General features: G+C 46.4%; 1 protein-coding gene across 1 annotated transcript; it reads right to left on the reverse strand.

Annotated features, from left to right (window-relative positions):
- Positions 1–214: 214 nt before the first annotated feature.
- On the reverse strand, positions 215–5109 carry lox (lysyl oxidase; the record flags this gene model as incomplete). The annotated part of the gene is made up of 6 exons (XM_080003742.1): positions 215–334; positions 1026–1121; positions 1777–1933; positions 2495–2626; positions 2813–2921; positions 4557–5109. The coding sequence occupies 6 exons, from the start codon at positions 5107–5109 to the stop codon at positions 215–217; spliced, it is 1167 nt and encodes a 388-aa protein (XP_079859868.1).
- Positions 5110–17510: the final 12401 nt, after the last annotated feature.

The raw sequence follows: 17510 nt of genomic DNA on the forward strand, positions 1-17510 counted from the left end.
CTCTGGGTGTTCCTTGATGTCTCGTTGCAGGATGGACATCCACACTCTTCAGCTGCAGAGACGCTCAGGAGCTGGAAGAAGGAAGTAAGAGATGAAGGAAAAACTCCCAGAGAGAGATGGAGGTGAAGACATCTATCTATCTCCCTACCTGTGTGTGTGTGTGTGTGTGTGTGTGTGTGTGTGTGTGTGTGTGTGTGTGTGTGTTTGTGGTGTCTTACGAGGTCACGGTGCAGCCGGACACGTGCGCTGCATTTCCCGTGTACTGGACTTCGCAGCGCACGATGTTGTTGTCAAAGTTCGACTCTGGAACCTGGTGACCCGGGTTCACCGTCACCTGAGGTTCACAACATTCATATCCATCAATTAATCAATCGATCGACTGATCGATCAATCGATCAATCAATCAATTTTGAGAATCCATTGAGAAATCAATTTAAAAAGTGTTTAATTACAACACAAATTACAATACAATTAAATGCAAATATATGCCTGTACAAAACGGAATAAATAAATAAAATAAAGAAATATAAAAATGATAAATGCATAAAAATATGAAAAATATAAAACGAAATGAATGACATAAAAAACAACAATGACGACATATGAGCTATTATTTGAATTCCAATTAGAAGCAATTCAAGTCAAAACAAATAAGCACCAAGATCCAGTATGAAAGAGCCAAGTGGCGAGAAGAATGAAAAATTCACAAAATATCTGAGAATATATCTGATATATATCTGAGTTGTAGAAATGAAAGTCAGTCAGACTTCCTGGACTTCACAGCAGAGACGGAGCTTCCAGCCTCACAAAGTCAAAGTAACAAAAGTGTGGATTCTCAGGTGCTGATCGTCCACACGGAGTCGAATATAAACTTTGGCTGTTTTTCAGCGATGGAGTTGGTTCATAATATCATACCAACGACTTTTAAGTACCTTTTATCAGTTGTTCTGGATAACACAGAATAATGTAGAATATGTTTTTCTATATTTTAATAACAGTATTTGGAAGGTTCCCGGTTCCCTCACCTTTAGGGTGTATTTCCCTGGAGAGACGTCGGTGATGTCGATCCACTGACAGTCGATGTCGGCGTTGTAGGTGTCATAGCAACCAGGACTCAGACCCTGCAGCAGCAACACAGATCAGCAGAGGCCCTGTGTGTGTGTGTGTGTGTGTGTGTGTGTGTGTGTGTGTGTATGTGTGTGTGCGTTATGTGTGTGCGCGTGTGTGTATATGTGTGTGTGTGTGTGCGCCTGTGTGAATGTGTGTGTGTGTGTGTGCATGTGTGCGCGTGTGTGTATGTGTGTGTGTGTGTGCGCGCGTGTGTGCGTGTGTGTATGTGTGTGCGCGTGTGTGTATATGTGTGTGTGTGTGTGCGCCTGTGTGAATGTGTGTGTGTGTGTGTGCATGTGTGCGCGTGTGTGTATGTGTGTGTGTGTGTGCGCGCGTGTGTGCGTGTGTGTATGTGTGTGTGCGTGTGTGTGCGTGGGTGTGCGTGTGTATGCGTGTGTATGCGCGTGTGCGTGTGTGTGTGTGTGTGTGCGTACGTACGTGTGTGTGTGCGTGTGTGTGTGTGCGTACGTGTGTGTGTGCGTGTGCGTGCTTGTGTGTGTGTGTGCGTACGTACGTGTGTGTGTGCGTGTGTGTGTGTGTGTGCGTGCGTGTGTGTGTGCGTGTGTGTGTGTGTGCGTACGTACGTGTGTGTGTGCGTGTGTGTGCGTGTGTGTGTGTGTGCGTACGTGTGTGTGTGCGTGTGCGTGCGTGTGTGTGTGTGTGTACCTGGGTGTGTGAGGTACAGGCGAAGCGGCGGTAGTGCCCCGGGTCGCAGGACGTGTCCTCCAGACAGAAACTAGCTTTGTGTCCTTCAGCCACTCGGACCTCGGATCCAGGGTCAAGCAGCTCGTACAGACTGAACTCATCCATGCTGTGGAAGTGACTGAGACACACACACACACACACACACACGTTGGAAGATAAATGTGATTGAATTGAACATTCATGCTTTGCTTAATGACATCAGAGCTGCAGTTGGCACGCACACGTTAGTTAGTTAGTTAGTTAGTTAGTTAGTTAGTTAGTTAGTTAGTTAGTTAGTTAGTTAGTTAGTTAGTTAGTTAGTTAGTTAGGGTTAGGTAGGTAGAAAGCACTCGGGGCACTACCGCCACTTAGTTAGTTAGTTAGTTAGTTAGTTCTTTAGTTCTGTAGCTAGCTAGTTAGTTAGTTAGTTTGTTTGTTAGTTAGTTTGTTAGTTTGTTAGGTAGGTAGAAAGCACTCGGGGCACTACCGCCACTTAGTTAGTTAGTTAGTTCTTTAGTTCTGTAGCTAGTTAGTTAGCTAGTTAGCTAGTTAGCTCGTTAGTTAGTTCGTTCGTTCGTTCGTTCGCTCGTTAGCTCGTTAGCTCGTTAGCTCGTTAGTTAGTTAGTTAGTTAGTTAGTTAGTTAGTTAGTTCGTTAGTTAGTTCATTAGTTAGGGTAGTGGACTAGTCAGAGGGACCTACTGGTGGCAGCTGTGCCACTCCCAGGCGTAGCGGGGTTTGCTGGGCAGGAAGTCGGCCGTGCCCTGGTTCTTCACCCTCTGGGGGAACCGCAGGAGAACCCTGGTGTCGTAGTCCCTGGCATGCTGAGCAGAGCTGGGGGAGAGGGGGGAGAGGAGGAGAGGAGGAGAGGAGGAGAGGAGAGGAGGAGAGGAGGAGAGGAGGAGAGGAGAGGAGGAGAGGAGGAGAGGAGAGGAGGAGAGGAGAGGGGGGGGGATAAGTGATGCACTTTGACCTGAAGTTGACCTGATCTTTGGCAACGTGGGGAGTTCTAGGTCTCACCTGGCAAGACAGTTCTCCTCAGCGGCGCAGCGGAGGTTGTACAGGGGGAGTCTCTGAATGTAGGTGGAGATCTGGATGTAATAGGGGTCTGGGACCAGGTCAGGAAGACCTGCACACACACACACACACACACCCTCAGTGTAACAAGCAACAATACAACTGTGTGCAGTCAAGAAATCCATTCAGCGCAGAGTGGGCAGAGTCCAAACTGTTGCCCCAGCGCTGTTACTCTAAAATTGCATCAACATTAATTACATTTCTTAATTTTCTGCTGCAGGATGGGGCTGTGTGAACACACTAGTGTCGGCTGAATAATCGGGCCGATATTGATTAATCGGCATCGGCCGACGCCTGCGCTGACAAGGCCGATAAACGAAAAATGAGGGCAGACTGGTGTAAATATAGATTCTTCTATACACATTGACTCTGAGTATTTGAAAGTGTTTCAATACTCATTGTCTGTACTATTTTTCAGTATATATTTCATATTATATTATATTTCAGTAGCAGCTGCTTCCTGTCTCTCTCTTCTCTCTGACAGCGAGTCACAGCCGCTGCAGCGCCCACAGCCTCCTCTCACCACTGTCTCGTTCTTTGTTGTGGTGTCAGAGGAAACAGCAGGAGGGCACTTTGGAAATACTTCACAATGGAGGCAAAACGTAAACCTAACTTTGTTCTCCTCCGGACGGCGCTGCACCGTACGAGCCTTCCTGTGGCGATTTTACCGTTTTATTTTAGATCTATTTATTTTATTGTCATTTCATAACTTGTATGAAACAAACCCTTTAAACACACCACGGTTCCTTTTAGTTTTGGGTCGAGAAGGAACGTGAGCGCACAGCAAAGCGCAGATCTCGGGCGTCGTCGTTGCTTTTCGTGACCTTGGGACTTAATTCAGTAAAAACTGGATGTTTTTGTGTAAATACTTTACTTGTAAATAATAAATACTGCTCTTCTGGAGCGGACAGACTATTTCCCGACCAGACTTGAATATGACGCTGTTTATTTGTATTTATTCATTTTTATCATTTATAATTATTTGTCTTTCATTCAGAAGTTTTTCTTTTACAAGTTTAGTTTTGTGATTATCTGTGGATATTTATTGAGTAGATTAATTTTTTAAATTGGAAATAAGTTCACTGCAGAGACAAAGGCGACAATAACATTCGTGTTAAATAAATGTTCATTTAACTTCAGGAACTTTGTGTCTCATCCGTTGTTATTATTAAATTGTTGTATTTTATCAGATGTAAAAAACAACATGATATCGCCCTTATATATGGGCCGTTGGCCACCCAGCTCTCTCAACACACACACACAGTGTACAGAAACACCTCTCGGGTCCAGGGTTCGAGGTTATTAGTGAATGCAGCTCATAGGTGCAAAGTGAACTAAACACAATTAACTTCAATTTACCTGAATTTTGTGGGTTTTTTCTGTTTATCACCATTTAACCTCTTCATCCATTTAAACCGAGTATAAGGTAGTCTCGGTCCTAGTATTATGTGGATTAGGTTTGGGTGTCCTCAGTTATATGACAGACAACGAATTAACATTTTAAAATTGTGTCGTGTCACTTGTGGACGGTCCCTAACGCGCCATTGAACCAGGGACCGACTCTCAGCGCCGCTGTCCGTGAAGCTGCACCTCATTCCGGGGACGTGATCAGCCGCTCTCCCCTGTGATTTATGGTCGAATATCTGTTAAATATCTGACTATCGAACCAACTTCACCAGGGTCTTACCGTTTTGGTGGAAGCTGGTCCCGTAGCCGTGCCGAGGCTGGCTCCGGTGCCTAGGTCTGTAGTAGGAATTGTAGTAGTTGTAATAGGGGTAGTAGTTGGAGGACTTGTACGGGTTGTAGGGGTCGTCTCCCACCAGCCGGTCCTCCGGTCGGACCGGAGCAGGGTCTTCGGTGCGTCCCCGCTCCACCTCCCGGGCAGCGGCACTGCGCCGCGCCGTGCGTAATTGCGCAGCGCCGCTCGTCGCTGGGACCCGCGGAGAAGCTTGCGACGCGGCGGAAACGGTGTCGTTGCCGTTCCCGTCGCCGTTGCTAAGGACAACCACCGGGTTCCTGTCCGTGTCCCGGGACGGGCCGGTCCGTGCCCTGCTGGACGGTCTGTACTGCGAGCCGCGGCTCAGAATGCGGAAAACGTGCCCGTTGTGCCGCCAGGACAAGCCCGGGTGGAGGGCACCTGGAGAGCTGTCCTGGCCCAGAGAACCACGCAGGAGACATACCTGGACCAGGGACACCAGGACCAGGGGCACCAGGGCTGCGTCCAGGGAGAAGCCTCTCATCCTGGAGAAAGGCTTTCAGGTGGATGGAGAAGTGCGTTCTGGAGCTGATGGATCCTGAGGTGAGAATGAGAGGAGAGGCTGAGGGAGGGAGCAGCGAGGTGGAGCCAGAAGCTGGGACCTGGACCTTGAGAGACCTTCAGAAACCAGACCATCAGACCTTCATAGACCTTCAGGAACCAGACCATCAGACCTTCACAGACCTTCAGGAACCAGACCATCAGACCATCTGATCATTGGGGTCAACAACGGCCCAGTCCCTCAGTTTAGCTTTAGCTCCGGGTCACAATAAGCTGCAATGGATAAAAGGGATCAAGTGTGTTTTTATTTCAATAAAAAACAAGTTGAATTACTTTTTATTCAAGATTTGAATCATTTAAGTGCCATCAATGACAGTATAAACTAGTTAGGGATCATTTGACTCCTCTTATTACAGAATGAGCTCCTCTCCCTCTCTCTGTGGGAGGTGTAATTTGGGGATTCCTTTGGTCATATAACTGTCCTGCATTGTATCTCTGTGGCGAGAACTGGGATCAGATGCACTAACCTGGATGACCCGTGGTCACATTATGGTCCGAGGACCAAAATAGGTCGACATGTGGAGGGTCCAGATGATACACCAGTAGTGTATCAATAGTGTATCTTCATTTTGTAACATGGACCAGAGCTTTTATTACATCATGATGGAAATAGGTATTATCTCAATGTATTATCTGAGGGCAGTGGTTCTTAATGTCGGGTTCGGGGACCCCCGGGGGTCCTTCCAGAGGTTCAGGGGGGTCCCAGTGTGATAAATGGTTAAACTTCACTGTGATTTCATTTCCAAGATGTCAGCACCTTGAAAGAATGTCCAGCAATGACCGTTTGGATGCTAGTTTAACTGTATTCTCCCAAACTAGAGCAGAGACACTGAATCAGATCTCACAATAAAAATCTGCTCAGATTGGACCCCGGAGAATAAATCTGATCAAATGGATCAAACTGAGGCTCCTTGACGTGGAGAAGGTGGAGAATCGCTGCTCAGGGGCATAATCTGGCATCAACGCGTCACCAGTTTTGAATACACGTGTGCAGCTCTTACATATGTGGCATCGGTGCTGGATTCCAGTGAACCACACACATTTCCATTCAGGAAGGTTGATCCCTCTGGCAAGAAGTTTCCTCTTGTCTCGCCAAGGGGTCCCGTAAATCCCCTGGAGACTAGAACTGTGATGCAGGGGCCAATCACATAAACTGGATCTGAAGTTCACTGTCCTGTGAGACGCTGCCACTGATACGTGCTGGTTCATGCGTTTGATCTCATGAGTAAGAACTCTAACTCCCCCCCCCCCCTCTCTCTCTCTCACATTTCCAAAGTACACTGATCCGAAGAGATCTAAACCTGCAGTACTCTGCTAAAGGTATCACACTCCTAGAACCCCCAACCCTAGTGCCTTGCAAAAGGGAATAGAACCCCCAACCCTGCAGGGAGTGTTAGTGCCTCGCTATAGGGAATATAACCAACCCTGCAGTGTTAGTGCCTCGCTCTAGGGAATATAACCCCAAACCTGCAGTGTAAGGGCCTTGCTGTAGAGAAAGAACCCCCAAGTTCCTTGCTGTAGGGAATAGAAGCCCTGACCCAGTCGTCGCCCTGCTGTCTTTGTTTACCTGTTTACCTGGAACCCTGCACGATGCCTTTGTTCCGATGGTACGAGGCGTTTCCTGGTTGCCGTGGCGACACTGTTCCCTGGACAGCATGTGCTGTTCATTAGAGACTGCAGCACATTCTTTAATACAACACGCTTAAGTGTGATTACACGGAAGCTGTTAGACAGAGGGACCTCCACCCGTCACTAAATTTATAAATAAATTAAGATTCCATCCATCAATGAGAAGGAGAAGTTAGGCTGCCCAGCAGCACAAACTGGTGATGCAAGACTGGCAAACAGTTGGTTCACAGCAAACACATCTTTGAGATGACTCAGGAGTCCGGAGTCACTCTGGTCATTCATTCAGTCAGTCCTTTACCTCAAACAACCGCCTGCAGTGCTGCAGGGTTCACAATCATGTTTGTTTCATATCTCTGTTGAAGACATTTCGGTATCTTCTACAGTCTGAGAAGCATAAGAAGAGCTGTGCTCCTGGAGCTGGAGCTTGCAGCTGTGCGACCTTTCCCCTGAAATAGTCACATTTTCAGTTTTTTGGTGATTGACGGATCAGAGGCCATTTTCTAAACAACAAGAACATATGGGAGAGAAGAAGGAGGTAGAGAAGAGCTAGAGATCTGGAAAGTAGAGTAGAAGTTGGGTGGAGGGAGTTAGAGTAACAGTAGAGTAAAGGTAGAGAACAGTAGAGTAGAGGTAGAGTAGCCTCCCTGGTCCCTATCTTCTTCCTTTTGCAGTTACTCTTATTTTCCAGTTCAGGCACTTGATGTTCATTGTGACCTTGCGGTGGACCCGGTTCTCTGCCCCGTGGAGCTGCAGCCACGTTATCCAGTGTGGGGATGATCAGACCTCCACCTCAGCAGGTTCCAACCAGATCCTGTGCCCAGGAGAACAAAGGAAGAACCCGCTGGTGAACGCTCCCCACTGCACAGATTAACACCCAGCAGCAGCAGCAGCAGCAGCAGCAGCAGCAGCAGCAGCAGCAGCAGCAGCAGGTAGATGCTTCCACCGCCCCAACACATGCTTCCCCCGGCCACGCCCGTCAGGAAACAGCATCAAACTGAACAAGGGCTTTTATAAGAGGTGTGTAAACATCAAAGCCTGGACTTTATCACTGTTTCAATGAGAAGCAGGTGTTACAACAGCAACATAATGAGACACACACACACACACACACACACACACACTTTGGAAACGCTGTAGGAACAACAGCACTCAGAGGTGAGCTGAAAACGACACTTTTGAGAAAGACAGTAAAGTACTTTTAGAGGTGGAGTACAGATTAAGGTGTTTAGAGGTAGAGAGAGGAAGAGTTGACATAGAATAGAGGGAGGTAGAGTAGAGGGAGGTAGAGTAGAGGTAGAGGTGGAGTAGAGTATTGTAAAGGTAGAGTACCGTAGACGTAGAGTTAATGGAGGCAGAATAGAGGTAGAGTAGAGGGAGGTAGAGAATGGTAGAGGTAAGGCAGAGTAGAGAATAAGTAGGGGTAGAGTAGAGTAGAGGTAGAGTTGACGGATGGAGCAGTACAGTAGAGGGAAGTATAGTAGAGGTAGTGTATAGTAGAGGTAGAGTTGAGGAAGCCAGAGTAGAGGTAGAGTAGATGGAGGTTGAGCAGAAGTAGAGTAGAGGGAGGTATTGTAGAGGTAGAGTAGAGAGAGGTAGAGTAGAGGTAGAGAAAGTAGAGGTAGAGTAGAGGTAGAGTGTAGGTAGAGTAGACAGAGTAGAGGGAGGTGGAATAGAATAGACAAGAAGTAGAGGTAGAGTAAAGTAGAGGTAGAATAGAGAGAGGTAGAGTAGAGTAGAGGTAGTGTTGATGGAGGCAGAGTAGAGGTAGAGGAAGAGTGGAGAACAGTAGGGGTAAAGCAGAGTAAGTAATGAAATAAGTAAGTTGATGGATGTAGAGTAGCGGTACAGTAGAGGGAAGTAGAGCAGAAATAGAGTAGAGTATAGTAGAGGTAGAGTTGATAGAGGCAGAGTAGAGGTAGGGGAGAAGTAGAGTAGAGGGAGGTATAGTAGAGGTAGAGGGAGATAGAGGAGAGGTGGGGTAGAGTACAAGTAGAGGTAGAGAAAGTAGAGGTAGAGTATAGGGTGGTAGATGAGAGGTGGGTAGAGTAGAGGTAGAGGTAGGGAAAGTAGAGGTAGAGTAGAGGGAGGTAGAGGAGCGAAATCATTCGCTGTGAAAATATGAGCTTGAATTTACAGAATTTATGAGTACACACTTTGGATAAAGCTGTTAATTAGAAAACTACTTTTATATAAACTTGAGTGAAATGTATAGTATTTTAAAGTAACAGTACTTCAACTAAGTATCGTTTACAGTATGAGTACTCTGCATTATCACCATCATCACTTTCTGTGTGTTTGTGTGTGCATGTGTGTGTGTGTTCTCAGCATCCTGCCTGTTAAACGATGTGTCGTTGAGAATCACACCCACTGTTCCACATCTGCTGCTGGAATATCCAGCTGTGGTGGGACATCTGGAATACACCACCAGCCTGGACCGGGGGGGTTGATGGTGGCATGGTTTCCAAGGAACTCTCTTGACGTCATGTTTCAAGGTACACATGAAGTTCACATAAAACCAGGAACTTCTAATATACCAGGATGTCTTCTCATTCTGTCCTAAATATAGAGGTTGCACCGGCTGGGACTCGTGTGTCTGGGACCCAGATATCCCAGCATGCAAGGTTTTCCCAAGAATGAACTGGAAGGGAAAAAGAGAAACAGATTTATCATATAAACCTGTGGAAGGACAAAGAGTGGAAGGAAAGCTGCCAACTTTACATTTACATTTACATTTAGTCATTTAGCAGACGCTTTTATCCAAAGCGACTTACAAGGGAGAATAACATGGGGCACTTGGGGCACCTATCATCCCAGCAGCAGCAAGATCTCCAGGGCCTGGATCTCTCAAGGCCGTCTTGCTGTTCCAGGAAGGGCCAGATCAAACTTCACTCATCAAGGAAGCCATCCATGTAAGGAACCAGACTCCAGTGAGGCAGCATCCTTATTGGATTCCAGTGTGGCTGATGGAATTGCTAAATAAATGACTCAGAGACGGGATGGGAGTGATTGATTGGGAGGAATAGAGCTTCCTCAATGTGAATGGTCCCATGTCCCATGGTAATGGTGCCAAAGAAGAATGGCACCACGATAGGCTGCATAGACCTTAGGAAGGTAAATTCACAGTCCTCCCTTGATGCCCACTCAATGCCTAGGACAGATGATTTGATCAGATGATTTGAAGTACATAGTGAAAGCCCAAAACATTAGCACTTTGGACCTCTTCAAAGACAGTACAATGCTTTCCGTTGGACAGCCTCCCAAAGGTTGATGAATACCGTTTTCCTAGATTGTGAGATTTTCGCTCTGCCTATTCAGATGATGCGTTCATCTTCAGGGTCGATGGACCAAAGGCCCATTTCAGAGGCAATTTGAAATGCAGAGCATCCTCGGACCGGAATCAGTTGAGGTCTTTCCTAGGGCTGTTTGCACAGTACCATAGGTTTCTACAGTACCTCAGTTTTCTATCCTTGCGATCCCTGTTACCAACCTCACTTAAAAATCTGCCGCTTACCCTGTGAAACAGGCCCAGGATTGTGAACATTCATTTGCTGCCCTCAAGAATGGAAAGTGTTCTTCTCCTGTTCTGTGCAGCCCTAAGTTTCAGATGCGCTTCATTAGGATGCCTCAGATTTGGGGATTGGCACTATTCTGAGCTCCAAGGACAGTACAGTACAGTACCAAGAAATTCAGTACTTTGTCTTTGTCCATTATCTTTGTTAAACTTGTAAATATAACAGTATAAGCGTGAATGGTATGGTCAAGTAGAAGGGATCTAGACTACATAATGGCTAAATCTTAGTCTGCACCTGTTGCAAAGGCAGTGACTGGTCTAGTACTGTAAATATCCATCTTCTTATATTTTATCTGAATTTTGGTGTGTGTGCGTCTTTAAAAGCTGCTGTCTCGTACCTACTAGCCTCCTTGTGAAAGTCTCTGAGTTCCTAACAGAGACCTGATCCCACATCAGCTGAGTGACCTCTGACCCTGAGTAACAAGTCCAACAGTAAAACATCAGAGAGAGACTTTGTTCTAGTTTCTTTGTGTGTGTAAAACAGAACGAGACAATTTTATTATGGAGGGAGAGAGAGGGAGATGTCAATGTCCTGCTCTCCAAAGTCATGTTGGTATAAACACAATTTCCAAATTTGGTGGAAAACAGCAAAGCAGCACCAAGGAGCTTTAAAATAATTCCTCATGGATCTTCTAACAGATCCTTAAATCCACACTGTGAGACTCTTCATTAGGGTGAAGGTTCAGGCCTTTAATTTCAAAACCAAGATTCCATCACCAGCAAACTTCATTCAGTGAAATTAGAGCAAGTTATGTTCATAAATTAAACTGCCATATTCCAGCTGTCCCTCCTGGATGAAGGTTCAGTTAGTGTAAAATGCAGCTCCTGCCTTCTCAGCCTCAGCAACAGTGAAGCTTGATGGTTACCAGTATAAACACCACCTTTTTACCGAGAATGCAACAAGCTTCCATGTGTGCGGTAGATTCGATAAGGATGAAGTATATTATTTATCTATTATTATTTATCCAAGGTATAGATTCTATACCTTCTCTGGGAAGACATTATTCCATACCTTCTCCTGGAGGACATTATTCTATACCTTCTTCTGGTCGTGTTACGACCAGGGCTAGGGGGGACTCAAACGCACTCAAACGTAACAGCTGGCCGGCGGGGTTTAACAATGGAGCTTTATTGGGCCTGGACCGAGGGCACAGATCTCTGCCTCCTGGGACAGGAACAGAGGGGGCTGATAGCCTAGGGAGCAAAGAAAAGGAGAAACACCGGTGGACGCATTGATGAGGGTGTTCTGTGCGTACTCAGCCCACGGGAGTTGGCCGCTCCAGGAGGAGGGGTTGGCAGCCATGACACACGGAGCATGGCCTCCATCTCCTGGTTAGCCCGCTCTGTCTGGCAATTGGTCTTGGGGTGGAAACCGGAGGAAAGACTGACCTTGGCTCCCAGGGCAGAGCAAAAGACACAAAAAACCTGGAAGATGAACTGTGAGCCCCTGTCCGAGACGACGTCCGCAGGGATATTGTGGAGGCGGAACACCTGGGCCACCAGAAGTCTACAGTCTACCACGGTGAGGACAGTTGTGTTGCCACTGGATGGTGAGAGACCGGTGACAAAGTCCAGGGCGATGTGGGACCACGGGCGACCAGGGATGGGTAGGGGACGGAGGAGGCCAGAGTGGGGTTGGGTCTTGTTCCGGGCGCAGGTGGAGCAGGCTGTGACGAAGGCCCGGGTGTCCGGGACCAGGGTAGGCCATCAGAAGCGTTGTCGGACAAAGGCCAACGTATGAGCAGTCCCAGTCACCAGAGAATCAACCTCCCACGTCAGTGTGGCGACAAAGCAGGGTTTGGCTAAGTGCTGCTTTCCTCCACAGCAAATAAGCAGGACAGGGCCTCGGGCTTGGTATTCTAGGAGCCTGGACGTTAGGACTGGGAGAAATTGAAACGTTCAAAGAACAAGGCTCACCTGGCCTGACGGGAGTTGAGCCGGTTTGCCGACTGAACTGACTTGCCGACCGGTGGCGTAGGACAGCGACTGCTGCTCAAACACGACAGCACATTGAACCAGGAAAGCCTGGCATGACCAGAACTCGCCGTCATATGGCCCTGGGCCGGAACATGGGGCTCCCGGTGGACGGGGGGAGTGCTGGGAGTCAGGCTGGGAAGTGGTGCAGGAGACGGTGGAGCTTGCAGAGCTGGTTAAGCCTGGAGACCACTCACGGCCATCAAGATGTTGCTGGGGTGGTTGGCGATGTCCTAGAGGCCTTGGTCGTGCTGACTTAGGAGGGCTCCCGGGCTCTGTACCGCACGATGGAGCACCTCTGTGTCGGCTAAGTCAATGTTATGGCCAGGTCGTACTGTTATGGTGGTTAAGGAGTCACGAAAGGTACTAACAGTTAGATTAGCTGACAATCTGGCGATAAGTGGATGGAAGCCCAGGAATAAATACTGCAGCTTGATGTAATGGACCTCAGTTGTGTGGGACGGTGCAGGAGGAAGAGGTGGCAGAGGAGACCAGGAAGGGGTTAGCGCCGGGCAACCTCTTCATGATAAAGGTTACCTTCTCCTGGAGGACATTATTCTATACCTTCTCCTGGAGGACATTATTCTATACCTTCTCCTGGAGGACAGAGTTCTGTACCTTCATGCATCTAAATAAGTAATTTAGTGTGACATTCAGTCTAAACAATGATTAGAGGTTTGAATTCCCTGGATCTCTCAGCAGATCTATGTACTAAAACTGCAGCGTTGGGAGTTCTATTCCCTGTGTAGGTCTACAGAGCACGGCACCAACACTGCCAAGGTTGAGTTCTATTCCCTGTGTGTGGACGTGACACATTCTCTCACCAACAGGATCTGAACTCAGTGGTAATTACAACTGGTTTGGGGTTTGGCTGCCTCTACTCTAACATCACACAGGCTGAAAAACACCTGCAAAAAGCCCTTAACCCCCGCCGCCCACAGTGAGCAGAGAAACATATCGTCTTAACCCTTTTCACACTACTAACCAACTCCTAGATCACCCATACAGTGCTGAACAAGGCCAGTGCACCTCAGCATCTATGACTAAACAGGGACCCAAGATAATTATGGCCAGGTCCTCATTTTGGCCCCCAACCAGAGCTGGAATCACCCTTCAGCTCACCGCAGTCTTTACACAAACCTGTGCTTTGGGCTTTGTTGCGCGTCAGATTTAGCCTGGACCTGGACCTGGACCAAGCTGGTCCTGAAGGAGCGGCAAACTCCTCATCACAGAAGAAGTCTGTGCCCTGCTCTGGACCTTAAAATACGTTGGGAACAGTCACACATGAAGCTCCTGCAAATAAACTCAGATATTGATGATAAATCGATGAGTAATTTGACGGATGGATAGAGAAGATATGAGAAAGGTGAAACATGTACAGACAGGATGATGGAGAATAACTTTACTTCAACTGGTAAAGATCATTAACTCGATTCACCATCCAAGATCCAAAAAGATGTTTTGGGCAAACACGGCACCACATGGTTGTTTTGTTCGTAATACTTTAAAACAACAGACAACCAGTCATTAAGATTGATTTTATAAAAATACATTCTATATTCACAAACAAAGGTTTTTTTCCTCTGTGAACTCCGTGTAGATCCTCACGTTGTCCTTCGGAGGTACGCACTCTCTGCTGCCCCCTGCTGGTGTCAAATACAACACCTACTGTGATATCGTGATATCGACCGACAAATGTGATTATTAATGAAGAGACACCAAATCTAGAAAAGAGAAGGTGCCTCCAATATATTAATATGCACAGATACTCTGACTGATATGTACACGACTGGGCCCTTCTACACAGTACTACATAGTCAGTACTATACGGTCAGTACAACATGGTTAGTACTACAAGGTCAGTACTACAAGGAAGAAGAAGAAGAAGAAGAAGAAACAGTCTTTATTCATCACGCAACACACCACACTACAACACATGCACACACACACACATGCACATGCTTTGATGGTGCTGGTGAAATGGCTCCTCTGCATTGACCCATCCTGGCTTGTCCTTCCTCCGGGGGCACAGCCAGGAGCAGTGGGCAGCGTACGTGGACGCGCCCGGGGACCAGGTGATGAGTGTCCATCGCTGGTCAGACCATGATGGGTGCATGTTTTTGGTGGGGGTCCTTACTGACGTGAGGTGGAGGAAACCCCATGTGAGCACGGGGAGAACATGCAAACTCCACACAGAAAGGCTCCTGTTTGGGAGATAACCCACCGGAGCACGGTGCCAACAGGGCCCCAGGCGGGAATTGAACCCAGGACCTTCCTGCTGTGAGGCAGCAGTGCAATGCACTGCGCCACCGTGCCACAAACAGGTCAGTACTACACGGTCAGTACTACACGGTCAGTACCACAAGGTCAGTACTACACGGTCCGTACTTCATGGTCAGTACTCCAAGGTCACTACTACAAGGTCAGTACTACACGGTCAGTACTACACGGTCAGTATTCCAAGGTCAGTACTACAAGGTCAGTACTACACAGTCAGTAATAGAAGGTCAGTACTACAGGGTCAGTACAACACAGTCAGTACTACACGGTCAATGCTACAAGGTCGGTACTACACAGTAGGTACAACATGGTCAGAACTACAAGTTCAGTACTACAGGGTCAGTAATACACAGTCAGTACTACAAGGTCAGTGCTACAAGGTCAGTACTACACATTCAGTACTACACGGTCAGTACTGCACGGTACTGGACATGGAGGACACGTCATCTCTCAGGGAGACGGAGAATACGCTGAGAAATGAATTTGCACGAAAGGAGGGAAAGACGCTTCTGATCGATCATCAATAACAGTGATCAGACCTGAATCACACGGCGCTAGACGCCGCAGTGCATTCTGGGAGATGAAGCTTGGTCCTTTACTTGTTTTTTACTGACATTAATAAAACTCATCCCCCTTTTGCTCCACCTGGCTTCTGATTGACCCCGTCACTTCCAAACAGGTTCTTCACCCTCGACTAGAAGCTGTGACGTTCCTCCGTCAGCAGCAGCACACAGCTCACTGTGTACTCTACTCCAAATGAGTGTGTAGTGTGAATGAAACCCAAGTACGCATCAGACAGTATGTGAAAAGTACCAGGATGACAGATTACATCTGTACACTATGCTGCACTGCACAAGTACAACATGAAGTGCATAGCGTGCAGTACAGAGTGTGAAGCACATAGCGTGTAGTACATGGCGTATAGTACATAGTGTGTAGTACATAGTATGTAGTACTCTACATAGCATGTAGAACATAGTGTAAAGTACATAGTATGTAGTACTTGGTGTAGTACTGTAGTGGTTTAACGTGTAGTTCTCCATTCCAGACGCAGCGACGGTGTTCCTGGGAAGGAAACAAAATGGCTGCTACGACTGGCTCCAACAAAAAGGTTTGTTCACTATTTTACAAAAGGTCCAACTGATCAAACCGACACAAGCGAACTCCATCAGTAACGAGAAAATGAGAAGTAAATACAAAATGAAAAACAAAATGAATATTCTTTGACAGTTTGCACCTTGAGATTGAGCATCGTTGCGAGGTCGAAGCAACTGAAGCAGAAGAAGCGCAGCAGGTTGAGGAGGAGCCTCCTCCCTGACGCACCTCGAGGCTCTGCTCTTCGGCCCTAAAGGACTTTTATTCTGAAAGAGAAGCTTTACAGGAAGTTGGACTCATCGTTGCCCTCTGCTGGTTGGCTACAGAACCTGCGTCACTTCCTGTTCATGTTTCTACGCACACACCGCCATAGGCCGTAACGTAACGAGCAGTGACGTCATTACATTGGACTGGTTCCAATGACACCTGTCAAGGGATATATTATTATATATTATATATATATATATATACTGTTATATATCATTATTATATATATACTGTTATATATTATAATTGTATCTATACTGTTATATTATATATATATATACTGTTATATATTATTATTATATATATACTGTTATATATTCAAGTTCAAGTGATTATTTGTCACATTATTATAATGTATATAGTGTTATATATTATAATTGTATCTATACTGTTATATATTGTTATTATTATTATTATATATATATACTGTTATATATTATTATTCTTATTATTATTATATATTGTTATATATTATTATAATGTATATACTGTTATATATTATATACATACACCCAAACATACATACACTGTTATATATTATTATACATAGTTGTATATATTATTTATATATATAGTTGTATATGTTATGAATATATATATATATATATATATATATATATATGAGGCAGCAAGTGAAGAGTGAGTTGTTGAAGTATAAAAATGGGCGTGGTAAGGATCTGAGCCACTTTGACAAGGAGCACATTGTGATGCTAGACGACTGGGTCAGAGCATCTCCACAAGCACAGGTCTTGTGGCTGTTCCCTCTCTGCAGTGGTTACTACCAAAAGTGTCCAAGGAAGGACGACCGCTGAACCGGCCACAGGGTCATGGGGCCCAAGGCTCATTGACGTTCGTGGGGAGTGAAGTCTAGTCCGTCTGGTTCGATGCCACAGAAGAACTACTGCAGCACAAAGTGTTGAAACAGTGGATGTTGCTGTGATAGAAAGGTGTAGAACACACAGTGCATGGCAGCTTGCTGCGTATGGGAGCTCACAGTGTCCATGTTGACCCCTGTCCACCCCTGAAAGCACCTACAATGGACACATGAGCATCACAACTGGACCATGGAGCAATGGAAGAAGGTGGAGGTCTGATGAATCACCTTTTCTTCTACATCAAGTGGATGTGTGGGGTTAGGGTCAGATCCGACGGAGCATCTGAGGGATGTGCTGGAACAACAAGCCCGATCCATGGGGGCCCCACCTCCAACTCCCAGGACTTAAAGGATCTGCTGCTCACGTCTTGGTGCCAGATACCACAGGACACCTTCAGTTGCTGGTGGAGTCCATGCCTCCACGCAGTATTAATGTTATTTGTGGTGGTCCCAATGTTGTGGCTGATCAGTATAGGTATGTATAAACAACCAGAACTTCCCGTTCCAAATAAGGACTTTCTGATGCTTTTGAATGCAGCAACCTGTGACAGTTATCGTTTTAATAGGGTCGGTTCTGAACAACAAAACCATGACTTACTGCATATTTAACTTATGAAAGCAGAGCGGTCAGAAA

This window comes from Zeus faber (assembly GCF_960531495.2).
Source record: "Zeus faber genome assembly, chromosome: 7".
NCBI lineage: Eukaryota > Metazoa > Chordata > Actinopteri > Zeiformes > Zeidae > Zeus > Zeus faber.